Below are 22,883 nucleotides of genomic sequence, written 5' to 3'. Positions count from 1 at the left end.
CTTGCCCCTCAAACGAGCTGCTTGGATACACACAGTCTTAGGCTCCTTGGACGCACACAGCTTCAACCCTTCACCGCACACAGCTTTGGGCTCTTTGGACGCACACAGCTTCAACCCTTCAACGCACACAGCTTTGGGCTCTTTGGACGCACACAGCTTCAACCCTTCAACGCACACAGCTTTGGGCTCTTTGGACGCACACAGCTTCAAGCTACTCCACCATCCTTCACCACACTCCATTCCCAACAGCCCTTCATTATATGGCCTGTGTGCAGCTGGGCACACACCCTGCTCGTTATCATCCAGACCTGGACACAGGGCTGGAGATATGCAAACTCTGTCTCTTTTTCCTCCGATTTCATAAGGACAGAGCCTCGCTCTGTCACAATATATATATATATATATATATATATATATATATATATATATATATATATATATATATATATATATGCACACACTCTGTATTCAGTGTAGCCTATATTTACAGTGCATTCGGTGGTGTACTATTTCTAATACACTTCAGGCGGTTTATTAATATATATATGTATATATATATATATATATATATATATATATATATATATATATACAGTGCCTTGCGAAAGTATTTGGCCCCCTTGAACTTTTCAACCTTTTGCCACATTTCAGGCTTCAAACATAAAGATATAACATTTTTATTTTTTGTGAAGAATCACCAACAAGTGGGACACAATTGTGAAGTGGAACGAAATCTATTGGATTTTTGAAACTTTTTTAACTAATAAAAAAATGAAAAGTGGGGCGTGCAAAATTATTCGGCCCCCTTGCGTTAATACTTTGTAGAGCCACCTTTTGCTGCGATTACAGCTGCAAGTCGCTTGGGGTATGTCTCTATCAGTTTTGCACATCGAGAGACTGAAATTCTTGCCCATTCTTCCTTGCAAAACAGCTCGAGCTCAGTGAGGTTGGATGGAGAGCATTTGTGAACAGCAGTTTTCAGCTCTTTCCACAGATTCTCGATTGGATTCAGGTCTGGACTTTGACTTGGCCATTCTAACACCTGGATACGTTTATTTGTGAACCATTCCTTTGTAGATTTTGCTGTATGTTTGGGATCATTGTCTTGTTGGAAGATAAATCTCCGTCCCAGTTTCAGGTCTTTTGCAGACTCCAACAGGTTTTCATCCAGAATGGTCCTGTATTTGGCTGCATCCATCTTCCCCTCAATTTTAACCATCTTCCCTGTCCCTGCTGAAGAAAAGCAGGCCCAAACCATGATGCTGCCACCACCATGTTTGACAGTGGGGATGGTGTGTTGAGGGTGATGAGCTGTGTTGCTTTTACGCCAAACATATCGTTTTGCATTGTGGGCAAAAAGTTTGATTTTGGTTTCATCTGACCAGAGCACCTTCTTCCACATGTTTGGTGTGTCTCCCAGGTGGCTTGTGGCAAACTTTAAATGTTAAATTATAGTGTAGCGCTAATAGAAGAAAAGAAAAGTAACCTATTTATAACTACTTAGTGATATAACAATATTATATAAGTGTCAAACTTAAATAACATTCATAAATGATGCTTCTCAGAATACACCACACTTGCATAGAATCGTGAGAAAATAAAGTGAAATGAAAAAGATCAAATAATGTGAAAAAATCCAAAAAAAAGTCCAAAAAATGATATACAAGAAAAAGTCTCTTATTTAATTTAAATCCAATCCACACGTGAGAGGGAAAGAACCATCAACCTTCTTCTTATGAAGACCGCATGCAGACACCCTGTGGCATTTCCATCACCAAATAGGATGTAAGCTTACCAGATTAAATGGATCCAAACGAATATACATTCGAAGGATCACTCAGGCTTTGAACACTCTTATATAGAGCTATCCGACATAAAAGACTCTCCAGGGAATTTTCAATCAAGTACTCAAATGATGAGAAAATCTTCCGCTTTAAAATCCAACGCCCATTGTAGAACTCATACGGAAAGAAAATGAGGGCCACAATAGTGTAAATCCGTTTAAAATTTTTTTAATAAAATAAGTAATGAACTTACATGTATCCAATGAATTAAGCGCTTATATCATATAAAAAACAGAGCTGCAGTAGGAGTCCCGACGCGTTTCGTCTTCAAAAGACGTCATCTGGGGTACTACTCCACTGCAGACCACTTACTTATATACTGGACATACCAATCTGGGCGAAAATTCGATCTGCCTGTGTCACCGCATGTTACTTCCGGTTTGACATGGCGTCCGGCGTGCGTTCCACGCCTCGTTGCCGTGTTATCATATAAACGACCCCATAATCATATGTCGCGAAATATTGAGAATAAGACCTTCCATAATTCCATAACCTTCCATAATTAGTATCACAACTGACTTTAAGATCGCTCCATGACCCAGAAAAATAAGTATTTAAAGACCGCGACGCTATATACTAAACGTCACTTCCGGGTCATGGGTAACAGTAAACTAATCAGCCAATCAGAGGGGCGACCCAAAGCCACTCAGACATCACTTCCGGTCTACGCTGGGCTACGACCAGACGGAGGCTGAGACGCACCGCACATATAAAACTCCCACGTGGGGATACGTCAGACGCCGGAAGTGATGTCAATAGAAACGCCCCAATGCCAGTTAATGATGGAACGCAAATAGACGTGCGCCGGAGCACACACCTTGTAAAATAAAACTTTAATGTGGGGATATATCAGACACCAGAAATGATGTCAATAGACACGCCCCACTACCGGTTGCTGGTGGAGCGCAAATGGACATGCGCCGAAGCGCACACATTCGAACTGAACCTATAACAATTCCGGGTCTCAAAAAACGGTACAAGAAAAAAGAAAAGAAAAAGGAAAAGGCGAAAAAATAAATAAAATTAATATACTACCCTCATATCAAGAAAGCAAAAACAAATATAAAAAATAAAATAAAATGTGAAAAAACGTAACAAATATATTACATGCCAGTTTTAAATTTGGCAAAAATATTACATGCCAGATTATGCTTGTCAAAAATGTCAGATTATACAAAGTAAAAAGATTTTTACCACAAACTCAGTAAAGTGGAACTTAAATCCGAGAAATTACCAAGAATAAATATGTACATGGTAATACACATATGTGCATATAAGACACACCGTGATTTACTGTATGTCAGTAAACACATAGAAACCAATGCGTTGACACAAAAGGCAGATAGAATTCTATCCCAGGAACCATACATTACATAAATAGCAGCTACACAGAAAATAAAATATACAGAAAAATCCATATTCACATAAGGCGAACAACAAAAATTCAAACAGCTGGAAGCTAGAACCATCAGAACCTTGCCATTTTTTAGACCTACCCATCATTAATGAACGCATTAATGTCCCATTCTATATTTAAACCAAACGGGAAATGGGATCGGATCGTGTATATCCAGTAGGTCTCTAACTGGGAAACACCACGAATCATGGCTCCACCCCTCCAAGGGGGTGTGTATTTATCGATAGCCAAAAACTGTGTGCCTGTAGGGTCGCTATTGTGACATTCCCCATAATGTCTCGGGACAGTATGTTTAGAAATCCTACTTTTGTTTCCTAACTTTGTTTTGTCTTATATGCACATATGTGTATTACCATGTACATATTTATTCTTGGTAATTTCTCGGATTTAAGTTCCACTTTACTGAGTTTGTGGTAAAAATCTTTTTACTTTGTATAATCTGACATTTTTGACAAGCATAATCTGGCATGTAATATTTTTGCCAAATTTAAAACTGGCATGTAATATATTTGTTACGTTTTTTCACATTTTATTTTATTTTTTATATTTGTTTTTGCTTTCTTGATATGAGGGTAGTATATTAATTTTATTTATTTTTTCGCCTTTTCCTTTTTCTTTTCTTTTTTCTTGTACCGTTTTTTGAGACCCGGAATTGTTATAGGTTCAGTTCGAATGTGTGCGCTTCGGCGCACGTCCATTTGCGCTCCACCAGCAACCGGTAGTGGGGCGTGTCTATTGACATCATTTCTGGTGTCTGATGTATCCCCACATTAAAGTTTTATTTTACAAGGTGTGCGCTCCGGCGCACGTCTATTTGCGTTCCATCATTAACTGGCATTGGGGCGTTTCTATTGACATCACTTCCGGCGTCTGACGTATCCCCACGTGGGAGTTTTATATGTGCGGTGCGTCTCAGCCTCTGTCTGGTCGTAGCCCAGCGTAGACCGGAAGTGATGTCTGAGTGGCTTTGGGTCGCCCCTCTGATTGGCTGATTAGTTTACTGTTACCCATGACCCGGAAGTGACGTTTAGTATATAGCGTCGCGGTCTTTAAATACTTATTTTTCTGGGTCATGGAGCGATCTTAAAGTCAGTTGTGATACTAATTATGGAAGGTTATGGAATTATGGAAGGTCTTATTCTCAATATTTCGGGACATATGATTATGGGGTCGTTTATATGATAACACGGCAACGAGGCGTGGAACGCACGCCGGACGCCATGTCAAACCGGAAGTAACATGCGGTGACACAGGCAGATCGAATTTTCGCCCAGATTGGTATGTCCAGTATATAAGTAAGTGGTCTGCAGTGGAGTAGTACCCCAGATGACGTCTTTTGAAGACGAAACGCGTCGGGACTCCTACTGCAGCTCTGTTTTTTATATGATATAAGCGCTTAATTCATTGGATACATGTAAATTCATTACTTATTTTATTAAAAAATTTTTAAACGGATTTACACTATTGTGGCCCTCATTTTCTTTCCGTATGAGTTCTACAATGGGCGTTGGATTTTAAAGCGGAAGATTTTCTCATCATTTGAGTACTTGATTGAAAATTCCCTGGAGAGTCTTTTATGTCGGATAGCTCTATATAAGAGTGTTCAAAGCCTGAGTGATCCTTCGAATGTATATTCGTTTGGATCCATTTAATCTGGTAAGCTTACATCCTATTTGGTGATGGAAATGCCACAGGGTGTCTGCATGCGGTCTTCATAAGAAGAAGGTTGATGGTTCTTTCCCTCTCACGTGTGGATTGGATTTAAATTAAATAAGAGACTTTTTCTTGTATATCATTTTTTGGACTTTTTTTTGGATTTTTTCACATTATTTGATCTTTTTCATTTCACTTTATTTTCTCACGATTCTATGCAAGTGTGGTGTATTCTGAGAAGCATCATTTATGAATGTTATTTAAGTTTGACACTTATATAATATTGTTATATCACTAAGTAGTTATAAATAGGTTACTTTTCTTTTCTTCTATAGCGCTACACTATAATTTAACATTTGGAATTTTGTTCACGGTTTTATATCCTTGTGATCGTGTTAGCAGCTTCTTTTCGTTTATAGTTTTTGGGGATAGCGCAGTGTTGATTGTTATTGACAGTTTGTGGCAAACTTTAGACAAGACTTTTTATGGATATCTTTGAGCAATGGCTTTCTTCTTGCCACTCTTCCATAAAGGCCAGATTTGTGCAGTGTACGACTATGGCTGTAGTTCTCTGCAGTTCATCCAGAGTGATCATGGGCCTCTTGGCTGCATCTCTGATCAGTCTTCTCCTTGTCTGAGCTGAAAGTTTAGAGGGACGGCCAGGTCTTGGTAGATTTGCAGTGGTCTGATACTCCTTCCATTTCAAAATGATCGCTTGCACAGTGCTCCTTGGGATGTTTAAAGCTTGGGAAATCTTTTTGTATTCAAATCCGGCTTTAAACTTCTCCACAACAGTATTACGGACCTGCCTGGTGTGTTCCTTGGTCTTCATGAGACTATCACAGAGCAGGTGCATTTATACAGAGACTTGATTACACACAGGTGGATTCTATTTATCACCATCAGTCATTTAGGACAACATTGGATCATTCAGAGATCCTCGCTGAACTTCTGGAGTGAGTTTGCTGCACTGAAGGTAAAGGGGCCGAATAATTTTGCACGCACCACTTTTCAGTTTTTTATTTGCTAAAAAAGTTTAAATTATCCAATAGATTTTGTTCCACTTCACAATTGTGTCCCACTTGTTGGTGATTCTTCACAAAAAATAAAAAATTTATATCTTTATGTTTGAAGCCTGAAATGTGGCAAAAGGTTGAAAAGTTCAAGGGGGCCGAATACTTTCGCAAGGCACTGTATACAGTCTAATATATATATACAGTATCTTACAAAAGCGAGTACACCCCTCACATTTTTGTAAATATTATTAGCTTAATTATATCTTTTCATGTGACAACACTGAAGAAATGACACTTTTCCACAATGTAAAGTAGTGAGTGTACAGCTTGTATAACAGTGTAAATTTGCTGTCCCTTCAAAATAACTTAACACACAGCCATTAATGTCTAAACCGCTGGCAACAAAAGTGAGTACACCCCTAAGTGAAAATGTCCAAATTGGGCCCAATTAGCCATTTTCCCTCCCCGGTGTCATGTGACTTGTTAGTGTTACAAGGGCTCAGGTGTGAATGGGGCGTGTCACTGGTGTGCCAGAAGGAAGCCTCTTCTAAAGATGATGCACAAGAGAGCTTGCAAATAGTTTACTGAAGACAAGCAGACTAAGGACATGGATTACTGGAACCATGTCCTGTGGTCTGATGAGACCAAGATAAACATATTTGGTTCAGATGGTGACAAGCGTGTGTGGTTGCAACAGGTAAGGAGTACAATGACAAGTGTGTTTTTCCTACAGTCAAGCATGGTGGTGGGAGTGTCATGGTCTGAGGCTGCACGAGTGCTAAAAGCATTGGGGAGCTACAGTTCATTGAGGGACTATGAATGCCAACATGTACTGTGACATTCTGAAGCAGAGCATGATCCCCTCTCTTTGGAGACTGTGCCACAGGGCAGTATTCCAACATGATAACGACCCCAAGCACACCTCCAAGATGACCACTGCCTTGCTAAAGAAGCTGAGGGTAAAGGTCATGGACTGGCCAAGCATGTTTCCAGACCTAAACCCTATTGAGCATCTGTGGGGCATCCTCAAATGGAAGGCAGAGGTGCGCATGGTCTTTAACATCCACCAGTTCCGTGATGTCGTCATGGAGGAGTGGAAGAGGACAACCTATGAAGCTCTGGTGAACTCAATGCCCAAGAGGGTTAAGGCAGCGCTGGAAAATATTGGTGGCCACAGAAAATACTGACACCTTGGGCCCAATTTGGACATTTTCACTTAGGGGTGTACTCACTTTTGTTGCCAGCGGTTTAGACAGTATTGGCTGTGTGTTGAATTATTTTGAGGTGACAGCTAATTTACACTGCTATCACACTCACTACTTTACATTGTAGCAAAGTGTAATTTCTTCAGTGTTGTCACATTATATATTAATATTTACAAAAATGTGAGGAGTGTACTCACTTTTGTGAGATACTGTGTGTGTGTGTGTGTGTGTGTGTGTGTATATATATATATATATATATATATATATATATACTCTGCATCCAGTGTGGCCTATATCTACAGTGCATTAGGTGGTGTTCTGTTTCTAATACACTTCAGGCGGTGTACACAGTATCTAATACAGTGTGTACAGTTTCTACTACACTTATGGTGGCATACACAGTATACAATACAGTGCAGCCATAGTACAGTTTCTAATACAGTGCAGGCGGTGTACACAGTATCTAATACACTGTATACAGTTTCTACTACACTTCTGGTGATGTACACAGCCATTGAAGAGTGTCTAATACAATGCAGGCGGTGTACACAGTATCTAATACAGTGTGTACAGTATACAATATAGTGCAGCCGTTGTACAGTTTCTAATACAGAGCAGGCAGTGTAAACAGTATCTAATACAGTGTGTAAAGTTTCTACTACACTTCTGGTGGTATACACAGTATGCAATACTGCAGTCGTTGTACAGTTTCTGATACAGTGCAGGCGGTGTACACAGTATCTAATACAGTTTCTAAAACACTTCATGTGGTGTACACAGTATCTAAAACACTGTGTACAGTTTCTAATACACTTTTGGTGATGTACACAGTATACAATACAGTGCAGCCGTTGTACAGTTTCTCATACAGTGTGTTTAATTTCTAATACACTTCAGGCTTTCTCAATATGCAGTCGAGCTACTGGCCTGTCCTGGATCCAGCGTGCTTTCTGAATGCACAATCAGTGCTGCTGGAGGGTCTGTAATGAATCAAAGAGTGCGCCTGTCCACAGACTCCGTTGATAGGCTCACATTTATAAAAATGAATCAGTCTTGTATCAGCAGCTATCAAGCATCTGATGCTGATGTAACTGATTGAATTTGCTATGGATGTGGGATCCCTTGAAGACTGTCTATGCTGACTATTCCTCCTCAATCTTGATGATGCTAGCTTCCAGCAACATTTTTGGTTTAGGGCATCACCACCACCACCCAAGGCCCAATCCCCCCCCCCCCCCCTGTTTAACAGGGCCATGTAATTAAAATGTTTGATATAATATTTCACAGCAGGGCACATTCCTGCACCCAGCAAGAGTATCTGTGAGGGGTTACAGAGTTGTGGCACCACCACCCAAGGCCCAATTTTTCTGCCCCTGTTTAACAGGGGCATGTAATTACAATTTTGTATATAATATTTCACAGCAGGGATCGTTCCTGCGCCCAACAAGTGTAACTGTGAGGGGTTGCAGTGTTCTGGGGCCACTAAAACCAAAGGCCAAATTTTTCCGCTCCTGTTTAACAGGGCCATGTAATTACAATTTTTGACATAATATTTCCCAGCAGGGCCCGTTCCTGCGCCCAACAAGAGTATCTGTGAGGGGTTACAGTGTTGTGGTACCACCACCCAAGGCCCAGTTTTTCTACCCCTGTTTAACAGGAGCATGTAATTACAATTTTTTATATAATATTTCACAGCAGGACTCGTTCCTATGCCCAACAAGGGTATCTGTGAGGGGTTACAGTGTTGTGGCACCAACACCACCACCCAAGGCCCAATTTTTCTGCCCCTGTTCAACAGGGGCATGTAATTACAATTTTTGATATAATATTTCACAGCAGGGCCTGTTCCTGTGCCCAATAAGAGTAACTGTGAGGGGTTTCAGTGTTCTGGCACTACCAAAACCAAAGGCCCATTTTTTCTGCCCCTGTTTAACAGAGCCATGTAATTACAATTTTTGATATAATATTTCACAGCAGGGCCTGTTGCTGTGCCCAACAAGTGTAACTGTGAGGGGTTACCGTGTTTTTACAATTTTTCTGCAGAGTATATAGGGCAGGCAGTATAGTATATATATACTGCTGTTCAGAGTATATAGTGCCTGGGGGACTCCCATGCCCTTTTTTTTAATTACACTATGCTTGCAAAAGGGCACAGGGGTCTAGGTGATTAATAGTCTTTTGATCCTGTGGTCAATATCAACCAGTATTTGCATGGACTTTTATAGAACATAGCTTCCAACTGTCTCTGAGTTGGAGGGCGTTTCCTTCCTTTTGGATCAAAATCCCTCTGTCCTTCTCTCCTCATTTTTCTTTTATTTTGATTTGATATACAGTATATACGGCAAATTCGAAAGTCGTGGAACACCGTTAAAGTCTGTGGGACATTAGAAAGAAAAAACAAAAGTGCTAATTTTAAAGGCTTATATGCAAGTTATTGTCATAAAAAATGTTTAGGGACCTGGGTCCTGCCCCAGGGGACATGTATTAATGCAAAAAAAAGTTTTAAAAACAGCAGTTTTTTGGGGAGCACTGATTTTAGTAATGCTTAAAGTGAAATTTAAGAAAAGAGACATTTAAAAAAAAATGGCATAGGGGTCCCCCCCAAAATCTATACCGGACCCTTTAGGTCTGGTATGTACTTTAAGGGGAACCCTGTGTCAAAATAAAAAAAATGGCGTTGGAGTCCTCAAACAATTTTTATGGCAATACCTTGCATATTAGCCTTTAAAATTAGCACTTTTGATTTTTCATGTTCGTGTCCCATAGACTTTAATGGTGTTCATGTGTTCATCCAAATTTTTTGCCTGTTCGCAAGTTCTGGTGCAAACCAAACTGGGGGTGTTTGGCTCTTCCTTATATTTTGGGTAAAACAGCATTTGTGTGTTTAAAGTGATTGTAAAGGCTAATTTTTCCCCCTATAAAAATAACAAACACATCATACTTACCTGCTCTGTTGCAGTGTCCCTCTTCTCTTCTTGGGTCCCTCTTCTGTGATCCTGACCCTAAGTGAGCTTAGCCCTATATGACCATATAGTGTGACCAAACCCACGTATTTTCTGAAAATGCTTAGGTGGTTTTAAATAGCATTGCAGGAGTTAAATGTCATTTTTGTATGTGTGCGCTGTAATCTTTTTTTTTTCTGTCTGTATGGTCTTATGGCTGCAGCATTTTTTTAGGGGGTCCCCCCCGTGAGCCTGGCCCCTCCCTTCTGTTCAGTGTCCCCACACAGCAAGCAGCTTGTTATGGGGGCACCCGAGCCAAGTCACAGCTCCCTGTGTCCATTCAGACCTGGAGCCCAGACTCTGCCCCACCCCCTCTCTCCCCTGATTGGCTAGCTGACTTTGATTGACAGCAGCAGGAGCCAATGGTGCTGCTGCTGTGTCTCAGACAATCAGGAAAAAGAATCTGGATGGCTGAAACACTTTTGGAGATCGCTGGACAGAGAGGGATCTCAGGTAAGTGTTTGGGGGGCTGAGGGGGGCTGCTGCACACAGAAGGCTTTTTATCTTAATGCATAGAATGCATTAAGATAAAAAACCTTCTACCTTTACAACCCCTTTAACTCAGGGTTTAATTTTTGTGTATTATTCTCCATGGAATGGGATTGTGGCAGGGATGTGTCCTGTGCCTACATACTTTTTGCTAATAGGTTTATCATTATATAAATTTTTTTTCAATGCGGTACACCTTTCTTCCTTAGTACTGCATTTCTTGGTGTTATTATTACTAATACTATTTTTTTGTTGTTGCTTCACCTTGAGTACGATAACAGATTCATTGAAAAATTGTTTTATTCATAAATGTATGGATCCTTCCACACCTCCTGGTATTCTCACTGAGTTTTCTTTAATGAGTTACTCTTTACATCTTTATTTTTGGCCTTTTTTAAATTTCTCTCACTGCGGTTAAATCAATATTTAGCCAGATTATCATGTATGACATGTGATGTTTATTCTGGCATATAAGAAATTCTGTGCGTTACTTTTTACTCGATGAGAACAGCTTATAAGTACAAAAGACAGAACCACAGATGTTACACTGAGCTCATTCCTAGAATCCTTTAATGTCATACATCCTCTGAATATTTTATTTCCTATTACCGTGATGTCATTAATAAACCGTCAGCCTATGATTAATTCTCCCTTGACTGTCCTCATGCAGGTTTGGACAGACCATATGAAATGAGTTCATTACTATGTTCACTTTGGACTGTCTGTGTTGTGTCTAAGCTTTAATGTGTCCAAAGAAAGTGAGAATCCCTCTATATGGTATGTAACCTTTGTTGTCTTTGCTTACAGAACCTGCCACCAAATATAAGTCTTGGAGTACAGAAAATAGCCTCTGTCACTATACTTTCAAATGATAATGCCTTTGGAATTATATCACTAAACATGGTACAGTATACATTCGATTTTCCTACCAGCACCACGCAATTTCATTCTCATAAGCTCTCTTATATTCAGAATTGCATTCTTAGCACTCTGATAAAGGGGGTTGGGTTTCTTTTGGTCCACCTCTCCCTAAAGTAGCAGCAGCCCTCTGCTTCCTTGGTGCCTAACCCACATATTCTACTCAGATATGACTAGCTCAAGTGATTTTTTTTTCTTCTAGCATGTTTTCAGTGCTGGTGGCTGTCTTCCTTCCTATGCCTGCAAGTGTCCTAATGCCAGACTGTATGTTTCCTATCTGTGAGAACTACCTTCTAGCTGCCACTAGAGGGAGACAGCACTTCAAAGATTCATTTGACCAGAGGCTGCAGGCCCATCCAATATATTTATGAAAGGCTTGCTGAACCTGGCAACAGATAAAGTTCAGATTTAGCATTTCTGATTTTTTTCAAGATAGCATTAGTCTTTTACTGATCAATTTTAGTTAGGAGTTGCTCTCTTAACATACAGATTTAAGATGACCCTATAGTTTTTTTTCCCATCTGTACAATATTTTTAACTTTTTAACTAAATTATAATAATTTAAAAATAAATATTGGTTTCTGTTGGTATGACAAGACCCATTTACCCAGCAAGATATTGTTTTCCAAGAAACACTTCTCCCTCCTTATCTGACATAGCAGTGTAGCCTGATGCCAAAGGGTATCACACAATCTGCCAACATTTTTCACTAATGGAGACCAATAAGAATTGGCATAGGTAAATGCACTCTAGGCTTTCTTCTGAACAGTCTTAATAGGCCATGCTGCTAATAACAAACCCCTGGCTGTCTGCGTTCCACTACATATGGGGATGCCATTGACCTGGCCCACATTCAGTTCACTTAGGACATCATGAATGTGCTTATTAGGATTGGCTGAAAAATGAATACATTCTGAAGCAAAACACCTGTGTAAGAATTCTCTGATGGAAACAATCATTCTCTTACCATTTTGACAAACATTCTAGAACAATTTTCCAAACAGTTCTAGAACAGTGAAGTTGAATGTGTTCAGTGTTCCTGTGAATGAAGTCATTGCTAGCACACTAATCTGCTTTAGAAGGAATCAGCCAAGGAATGGCAGCTACCATCACATTCTCTTAAAAAGGTGTTGTATCTTGTGATGTTCTGCCTAGCGTCCTTGCTTGTATGCCTTATTTACACGCATTTTTTTCAGTTATTTAAATTAAATTTTAAGGACAGCATACTGGTTCTCATATAGGTCTTTAATGAATCATTTCTGTAACTGATATGAGAAACATTAGCGGGTATACATATGAAATATTTTTCCCAAAGTATTTCTCTGATTTTATTTTAGTTTCTGAGCCGATTAGTTTCTTTGAACTGTAACATGAAAAGCCAGCTTGGACCCTGGATTGATCTCTCTATGGGAGATCTTTTGGCTTCATTGTTCCCTGGCTTCCTTGTGATGTTGGCACAGTTTCTGATTGAGTCTTTATTCTATCTTCCTTTAGACATCCTACATGACAGTAAGTGAGCCACGGGATAGAAACCAAACGCTGTCCCTCCTTCTGCTCAGAGAGAAAGGCACCTACGAAAGCGTGACTGTGACTTTTGAGGTGAGCTCTGTTCTATGTATATTTTGTTAATGAAGCATACAACACATATGGCACTTTTTGTTTTTCATTGCTCAAGTGCACCATCCTATATACAATCCTCTGCTCAGCAATTTACTTGGTGTTCTGAGAATATCTAATCTCAAGACTGTGATTCTCTTGGTCAGAGATTCCAAACTCCACCCTTCTGAGTCTCACCAGTTACTCTTTAATGTCACTTACTCTGACTGGCACTTACTCAGAGCATTTTCCCGGGCACCTGCAGAAAACAGCCCATGTGGCACTTTGCTTTTGTAAATTCTTCCAAGCTAGAGAGATGCTCCTGTTTTTTGCAAAAGCTCTAGCTTTCTAAAGCTTTGATAACAATAATGATGATATTATTAAACATAATAACAACAACAACAATAACAAAAAGTGCTAACTCAAGCAAAGATACATTTATTTATAAAGGAAGAAAAAACACTAACAATTGTATAATTAAACAAATTGAATATTACAAAACAATTACAATAAAATAAAAAGATGACAGTTTATGAAGAAAGTCCCTCTATAAGATTCATGTATTAACAGGGGTCATACGACAGAGGGATAGCTGCTGGCCCATGTCTTTCCATAATATAAAAGGCAATAATCATACTTATTCACACTGACATTTTTACCCCTTACTCTGTGATATCATTGCTTTCTATGAAATATCAACATGTTGTGCAATGCAGCAAATATACAGTACAGTATATACACTATTATATATGAATGACCACTACACAATCCAATCAATATCTTCAGTATAAGGTAATATCTGTGTCTTGTGGCATTTGGCCACTAGATGGAGCTATGTATCATAGGTATCTCCAATAATACCCCCATCTAGTCACCAAATTCAGTATTTTCTAATATTTGTAAATCAATGATCTGCATTTGAACAGCACAGAATATAGCCTATTTACATTTTACAATTTTTTTTTTTTTTGCCCTATTCTAACAGAAAGAATGTACATTATTATTATTATTATTATACAGGTTTTATATAGCGCCAACAGTTTGCTCAGCGCTTTACAACATAAGGGCAGACATTACATTTACATTACAATTTGGCACAAGAGGAATAAGAGGGCCCTGCTCGTTAGAGCTTACAATCTAAAAAGGAAGGGGCAATTGATACAGGAGGTAATTGCTGTGGGGGATGAGCTGATGGGGGAAGTAAAACAGTGTTAGTTAGAAGCAGGATAGGCTTCTTTGAAGAGAAGGGTTTTCAGGGATCGTCTAAAGATGGATAGATTAGGGGACAGTCGGACAGATTGGGGTAGGGAGTTCCAGAGGATGGGAGAAGCTCTGGAGAAATCCTGGAGGCGAGCATGGGAGGAGGGGACAAAGGAGCTAGAGAGCAGGAGGTCTTGAGATGACCGAAGAGGGTGGTTTGGTTGGTATTTTGGGACCAGGTCAGTGATGTAGCTGGGGGCAGAGTTATGGATGGCTTTGTAAATTATTGTTAGTACTTTGAATTTTATTCGTTGGGTGAGTGGAAGACAGTGCAGGGATTGGCAGAGAGGGGTGGAGGACACTGAATGGCTGGTAAGGTGGATGAGTCTGGCAGCGGCATTCATTATGGACTGGAGGGGGAATAGCCTATGTAAAGGTAATCCAACGAGGAGGGAGTTGCAGTAGTCGAGGCGAGAGATGACCAGGGAGTGAATTAGAAGCTTGGTGGTGTCATTAGTTAAAAAGGGGTGTATTCTGGAAATGTTGCGGAGGCTAAGGCGGCATGATTTGGACAGGGCTTGTATGTGGGCCTGAAAGGACAGTTCGGAGTCTAAGGTTACCCCTAGCACCTTGGCATGTGGGGATGGACTGATAGATGTGCCATTGATCTTGACAGAGAAGTCAGGTGAAGGGGTACGTGGGGGAGGAAATATTAAGAGCTCGGTTTTAGATAGATTAAGTTTGAGGAAGTGGTGTGACATCCAGGCTGATATGTCTGTTAGTAGATCAGCGATGCGTGAGGAGACTGATGGGGTGAGCTGAGGGGTAGAGAGATAGATTTGGGTGTCATCAGCATATAAATGGTAGCGAAAGCCATGGGAGGCTATCAGCTGACCCAAGGAGGATGTGTAGATCGAGAATAGTAGAGGTCCAAGGACAGAACCTTGGGGGACCCCAACGGTAAGAGGAGTTGGAGAAGAGGAAGTGGAGTTGTAAGTGACACTGAAGGTGCGATGAGATAGGTAAGATTCAAACCAACGGAGAGTGCAGTCATGGAAACCAAGCAAATTGAGTTTTTTGAGGAGGAGGGGGTGGTCAACTGTATCAAAGGCAGCAGAAAGGTCCAAGAGTAAGAGTATGGAATAATGACCGTTGGTTTTGGCTGTTAGTAAGTCGTTGGTGAGTTTTAGAAGGGCAGTTTCTGTGGAGTGCTGTGGGGGCGAAATCCAGACTGAAAAGGATCGAGAAGGTTATTTTCAGTGAGGTGGTTGCTCAGTCGGTTATAGACTAAACGTTCGAGGAGTTTGGAGGCAAAAGGGAGTAAAGAGATGGGTCTTAAGTTGTTAAGATTAGTGGGGTCTGATGCCTTTTTTGGTATGGGAGTGACTAGTGCATGTTTTAGAGGGTTGGGGAAGATGCCAGTAGAGAGTGAGAGGTTGAAGATATGAGTTAAGGAGTGTAGGATTGAGTCAGATGGTGACCGTAGTATTTGAGAAGGAACAGGGTCCAGGGGGCAGGAGGTTAGGCGGGCATTAGAAAAAAGTTTAGTGACTTCCTCTATAGTAGCTGGGTCAAAAGAGGAAAGTATTGATTGTGCAGGAGGACAGGGAGTGTAAGGTGAGGGAGATGTCTGTAGAGCGGAGATCTCGAGACGAATCGTCTCAATCTTATTTTTGAAGTGATAAGCAATCTCCTGGGCAGTGAGTAAGTTAGTGGGTGGGGGTAATGGAGGACGAAGTAGAGTGGTAAAGGTAGAAAAGAGTTGACGGGGACTGCGTGAGAGGGTGTTAATGAGAGTGATAAAGTAGGTCTGTTTGGCAGCGTGCAGGCAGGAATGGTATTTTTGGAGGGCAGATTTATATTGGCTGAAATCTTGCTGTGACTTAGTTTTACGCCACAAACGCTCAAGAGCACGGCTACGTTTTTTGAGGCTTCTGGTATTGTCTGTCTGCCAGGGTTGCAGCGGCCGGGGCTTGATTCATGCACCTATGCTGGGTGAATGGCCATGTAAATTCTTTATTAATCAGCCCTCAAAGCGGGAGTAAACTTGCACTTTTATTTATTTATTTTTAAACAAAAAAGCCTGCAAGGCAAAGGCATAATTAGCTAGTATGCAGTGCATTATGAATCATTATGAAATACTCACCTTAGAACGAGGCGCCGGTATCTCGCCGATCCATGCCGAGGGAGCTGACATGTTGCCTCGGCGTGTCTTCCGGGTATCGAGGCTCCGGCGCTGTGAGTGGCCGAAGCTGCGATACGTCAGGAGTCTTTTTCCCGGCAAGGTCTGGCAGTTGTACCAGACCTTCAGCCGGATCTTAAACGCGCATATGCCACATGACGTCAGCGGCTGCATTAAACGTAAATATCTCCTAAACCGTACAGGTTTAGGAGATATTAATTTTACCTACAGGTAAGCCTTATTATAGGCTTACCTGAAGGTAAAAGTTAAAAAAAAGACTATACAACCACTTTAGTAAGTTAGTAACATGTAAAGTACAGTGTGAAAGTTCTGATAAAAACAAGCTGAAGTGTACACTGTGGGGTTGATTTACTAAAGCTAAATAGACCGAGTACTTTGCAACTGACGAGCAGTTGCACTACTTTTTCTTAGTAAATGTAATGTGGTAAAGCTTCAAGTGATTGTAAAGCTTTAACATTTTTTAATAATAAACAAACATTAACAAACCTGCTCTGTGCAATGGGTTTGCACAGAGTAGCCCCAATCCTCCTCTTCTGAGGTCCCCTGCCAGTGCTCCTGGATCCCCCCCCCCACTGCCAATGGGGACACCCATGCAGGCTCGCTCCCAAGTTGCTCTGTCTGTCTCTATTAACACAGACAGAGTGGCTTAGCCCTGCCCCCACTCTCTTGATACAGGATCCCGCTGCTATTAACCTGCCCAGTGGGGAGGGGGAGAACAGAGAAAGCCACTGCTCTAATGCACAGCACTTTGTTGAGATTGGGATTAGGTAGATACATGGTGGGGTGGGGGATCCTGCAGCACAGAAGGTTTTTTACCTTAATGCAAACATGTAGGCTTTGGGGCCACTTTAACTTTGTATAGAATACCCAATCAGTTGCAAGAAAATAGAAAAAAATAAATACATTTTTGGTTGCACGTGATTGGATGATGAAAATCAGCAGGGCTTTACTACATTTTCTGAGCTCTGGGGAAAATTAGTGCAACTGCACTTGTAAAGTGCACCGTCTATATGCCTTTAGTAAATCAACACTAGTGATTAAACAGAAATTGTTAAACAGCAGGCTCATAAAGGCATTTCCACTAGTACTGTTCAGCATTTTTATAATGTATCTGTGATCTTGCAGATAGATGGAGGGCCAAATCCTGCTGAAGAAGACATATATCCAGCTAAGGCAAACATAACTTTTTCTGCTGGCAGGTCTACCTTGATTTACAATTTGACAGTATTAGATGATCAGGTAAGTAAAAAAATCTTTAAACCCCATGCAGATTAGAACACCCATAAATATATGCACAGCTTGTATTAAAATTACTTTTTTTCTGTTTTCTTAAGATACCTGAAAATGATGAAAATTTTACTCTGAAACTTACACATGTCTATGGAGGTGCAGAGATCAATGCCACAAGGGACACGCTTCAGTTGACTATAAAGAAAAATGATAGCCCAGTGCGCTTTTTTCAGAGCTCATACATGGTGCCGGAAACAAATGATGTTATTACCATTCCAGTTCTCCGAGGAAAGACTATCTCCGGCATGGTTGTTGGTTCTGATGACTCTGAAGTGTCGGTCACTTATAGGATTGTAACAGGAAACACAACATCTAGTGCTCAGCTTCAAAGTGATTTCCTAGATTGTCAGCAGAACAATACGATTGTCTTTCCTCCAAAAGTCCAAGAGATAACTCTGAAATTTCAAATCATCGATGATCAAAGCCCAGAAATAGCAGAGTCCTTTCATGTTGTGTTAATGGAAGATACCTTACAAGGCGATGCTGTATTACAACATCCCAGTGTTGTCTATGTTACCATTGAACCTAATGATAAACCCTACGGAGTTTTATCTATTAATAGTGCAATATATAATGAGATGCTTGTTATTGATGAAGATCGAGTATCACGGTAAGGCTTGGTAAGGGTTCCGAATAAATGAGAGGTAAATTGAACTTCGGCCTCCAGGGAACTCTGTTTACTGTGTGGCTTTAACAGATGCATTCATAGATCACTTATTTTAAGGGTGACTCCATTTTTTTGAGAATATATATGGTAGGATGAGATGACTAAAATACTCTCAGTCATCTAGATTGTAAGTTCATAGTGTAGTTCTCTCTCTTGCATGTGTCATGGGAAATTATTTATGTGCATTTATTTAATTATCTGTAGCCCACACTTTTTACTCTCTTGTATGTACTTTGTTCTACTAAAGTAGAAAAAGTAAAACCCCTGTAAGATATTTTTTTGGTAATCTGTGTCCATTTCGAGAGTTAGGTACAACAGGAAATGAAAGGCATCCAAAGGAAAATCCCCTTTTGAGGCTGGTTCACATCATGATTTGCACAGAAATTCCAGTGCAATTCACATGTGATCCGGGTGCAGTGCGATTTCAGCCCATTTCAGCCCAATTCCAGTGCAATTCACATGTGATCCGGGTGCAGTGCGATTTCAGCCCATTTTAGCCCAATTCCAGTGCAATTCACATGTGATCCGGGTGCAGTGCGATTTCAGCCCATTTCAGCCCAATTCCAGTGCAATTCACATGTGATCTGGGTGTAGTGTGATTTCAGCCCAATTCCAGTGCAATTTACATGTGATCCAAGTGCAGTGCGATTTCAGCCCATTTATTTTAATGGACTGAAATTAAGCCGTCTTGCACAAAAAGTAGTGTATGCTACTACTTTTAAAAATGCACAGCATGCAGATTACGATCCAGTGCAGGTAAACGCACTGCGTTTGCGACCTGTATTACAGATGTCTTTACATTAACATTGACACCCGCTGCAAATCGCAACTGCACTGCATATTGCATGGGGTGTGGGAAACGCACATGGAACATGGGTTTCCCTCACATCATTCTGGTGTGAACCTACCCTTAGTCTGATGTCATCATAGTAAGTGCCCTATTGCCAGATTTCCCCATCTTCTCTTCTGGTGAGAGCTTAAAGTTTTTACATTTCCCTCACTTTCTGTCCTGGTGACTAATCATTAGGATAATACTTCAACACCTTATTCAAAATGTAGCTTTAGATAAGTTTCAATAATAAATACACTTATCATTTGTCCCTTTGTTGCTTTTATAGTGCTTTAAGCTACATACCAAGTCCTACCCTTATAGTGTATATCAGCCTGCAATCACTTCTGAGCTGTACAATGTGTTAAGCTGAACATTGATTTGACTGCATTACACAATATAAAAGCAAACAAATGTTCTTTTAACTGAAATCTTCTAACACAATTCTACTGATATATGGCCAGTTTTAGACTCGCACAAATCTATAAGAAATATCCACCCAATAGGCACTGAGGGACAATGGTTTCTGAATGCCCCATGAATTTAAACCAACATGTTGCACCCACCTTATACTCTGCTGGTCCAGGTCACTTCTTTTGTATTAGAATCCTACTATAAAATATATAATATGTTTTACAGGTGAAATAACATTTTAATATACATTTAAATCAATATCATGAACTTATTGGTGTATATCCAGCACCCCCTTTCCCCTCAAAGGGAATTAAATTATTGGTTAGATATTATGTCTAGTTTAGTTTGCCTGATTAAAACAATAATAAGGACAGTTTCCATTATAATTATTATAGCTTTATGCGCTTTGTTAAGTAGGTGCTGTTCCTTGGTGGCCATGGAGTGTCTATGCAAACTGTTGTATGGTCAACCAGATAGTCTTTCTTTAAAAGTAACAGCTAGCCATATTCTGGAGAGTTCTGAAAACAAATGACCTTAGTTAAGATTTGACAAAATCAATCATTTAAGAATTAGCACTTAAGAGCTTTTTATTGAACAAGGCCTTAAGTGCTGACCGCCTCTCCTAACTCTGGAGGATTTCTATGCTAGACAATTGGCAGAATCAACAGATACATTTTCTTTTCTTTTTTTCTCATTTCTTTTTTGTTTTAGGGTGTTTACAGAAAAAGCATACAGAAAAATAATTTAACAACAAAGTAATACACTTCCAGGACATACAATGTGCAAATATTCAAATTACAACACAACATGTATGTGAAAATAGAAAGAACAGCAAGACTGCACATACCACAGCCAAAATATCCAGAGCAAAGTATCAACACAATTCTGCCTAGGCAGACAAAACCCATTGTAAGGGTAATAGGTACACTCTCATGCCCCCCACCAAAACATACATTTTCACTTATTGAACAGATATAATAAAACACTTTTCATGGTATATTTACCAGAACAAAATGGAGCAAAAACGAGAAGTTCGTTGTTAGGGATTACATATACTTTATCTGCCTGTCCAAGATTGAAAGAGGCTCTGGACATCTCAGGGCAACAATCTGAGAAAACAGACAATATATATAATCAATGATACTAACCGTGCAACTGAAATAAGATTTTGTTCTTTCTGGATAGATATGAAGGAATAACCATTGTGAGAAACGGGGGAACACACGGCAATGTCTCAGTGAGTTGGATCATTAAACGTAACAGCAACGATTCCTCCCGCGTCACTAGTGATATCACGCCAGACTCTGGAGTGCTTCGATTCTCCCAGGGGCAGAAGATGGTAGCTATTCCCCTTACAGTGGTGGCGGATGATGAGCCTGAAGAAGCTGAAGCTTATCTTTTGCAGATTTTAACAAATACTATACAAGGTGGAGCTGAAGTTGGCACACCCACAGAGGTTTGTTCTTCATATTTTATTCCAAAAGTCTTTAATATTTTAAGAGGAAACATGTAGGTGAGATGTCACGCAGGTAAAGGAAGTAGGTTAATGGAAAATGGTAAGGTGACTTAAAGGTTGAAAAGCACAATCAATCGACAACATACCACAGAGTCATGTCTTGTCTGGAAGGCCCCATAATTATCCATTCAAACAGCACCAGTATTTAAGAAATATGTAGGATAAATGTCTGTGAAAGCTCTTATTTATCCAGGTCATCTTACCTAGTAGTAGTTAGTCACATTCAACTGGACATCTTCTGTAATGTTGAAGAGATTTCGCAGCTTGCCAAATCACTTCTTCGGAAGTAAATTTAAATTTTGGCAATCTTCCTGTCACTTTGAGAACTGAAGAAGGGGCCTGGTAAACTTCGAAACAATGTAAATATTACAGGACAAGTCCAACTTAATGTGACCAACTACTACTTTATACTGTGTGTAAGATAAAATCAGTCCCTATACCTCAATGCTCTAAAATAAATGTTATACTGCACTGTTCTTCAGACCCCTTTCACACTTAGGCAGGTTTCAGGCACTTTAGCGTTAAAAATAGTGCCTGTAAAGTGCCTAAAAAGTGCCTCTCAAGCCACCCCAGTGTGAAAGCCTGTGCTTTACCGCTAACACCGGCACCGCCCCAGTGTGAAAGTAGCCTTATGCTCCGTACACACGATCGGACTTTCCGACAACAAATCCGTGGATTTTTGTTCAAAGGATGTTGGCTCCAACTTGTCTTGCATACACACGGTCACTCAAATGTTGGTTAACAATTACGAACGTGGGAACTTGGTGACATACAAGACGTACGACGAGCCAAGAAAAAGGAAGTTCAATCCTTCTGTTTGATTCCGATCATGCGTGAACTTTTGTGCGTCGGACATGTGTACACACGATCGGAAATTCCGCAAACAAAACTTTGGAATTTGAGAACCTGCTAGCCAACATTTGTTGGCGGAAAGTCCAACAACAAATGTTTGATGGAGCATACAAACAGTTGGACTTTCAGCCAACAATCTCACATCCAACGCTTGTTGTCAGAAAATCCGATCGTGTGTATGGGGCATTAATGTTTTAGTGTTTATAATTGGCAGAAACAATCCTAAGATTTTTTTACCAGAATTTATTGTAGCTAGTCTTTATTCAGTGACCCCTTTGTCTTTTTTCCTCTCTTACTGAGAAAAAGTAACAGTAGGTTGCTGGTGTACATTGTGGTTATGTGAATACCAGTCAATTTAGTTCACTATGATTAGTGAGATCTATCCACTGGTAATCCCAACTTGTTTATAGCCATTACTGTTTTGCTCAAATGCTTTTGCAAAATACAATAGTAAAAAGTACAGCATTGGGGCTGCCTGGTATGACATTTTAGCCCATCTAAAAAAAACAGCTGCGTTAATGCAGCAGAATTCACTTGGTACTGACTTTTTCTGGATTTGGAACCATGTTCATTTAAACTGTAACTGGAGGGAGCAGAGCTAAATATATTGTTGAAATTTATTAATGTGAAATGTTTGATTGCCAAAGTATTTGCAGCTTTCTGCATCTCCAACATGCTCAATGGAATGTGAGTCATCATCACTATGTCAAAGTTTTCCCTAATGTTTCTTCCCCCTGGAAGCTGCCCAAACACATCCTGCAACTCCCAATGC

The 22,883-nt window shown here is 40.2% G+C and overlaps 1 protein-coding gene across 2 annotated transcripts in view; it reads left to right on the top strand.

The window, feature by feature from the left end:
• Positions 1–22,883, top strand: part of ADGRV1 (adhesion G protein-coupled receptor V1) — a 710,193-nt gene that overhangs the window by 66,040 nt on the left and 621,270 nt on the right. For both annotated transcript variants that reach the window (XM_077462401.1, XM_077462400.1), the window contains exons 4-8: positions 11,434–11,529; positions 13,039–13,143; positions 17,669–17,782; positions 17,878–18,443; positions 20,929–21,199. In XM_077462401.1, coding sequence (XP_077318527.1) covers positions 11,434–11,529; positions 13,039–13,143; positions 17,669–17,782; positions 17,878–18,443; positions 20,929–21,199 — 1,152 coding nt within the window. The remainder of the gene's footprint in view (positions 1–11,433; positions 11,530–13,038; positions 13,144–17,668; positions 17,783–17,877; positions 18,444–20,928; positions 21,200–22,883) is intronic.

Source organism: Lithobates pipiens, unplaced genomic scaffold (assembly GCF_037356315.1).
Source record: "Lithobates pipiens isolate NorthernLeopardFrog02 unplaced genomic scaffold, aLitPip1_a1.2 Scaffold_3, whole genome shotgun sequence".
In the NCBI taxonomy this organism is placed as follows: Eukaryota; Metazoa; Chordata; class Amphibia; order Anura; family Ranidae; genus Lithobates; species Lithobates pipiens.
The sequence above is the reverse complement of the archived record's forward strand: the minus strand, read 5'-3'. Positions and strand labels throughout refer to the sequence as shown.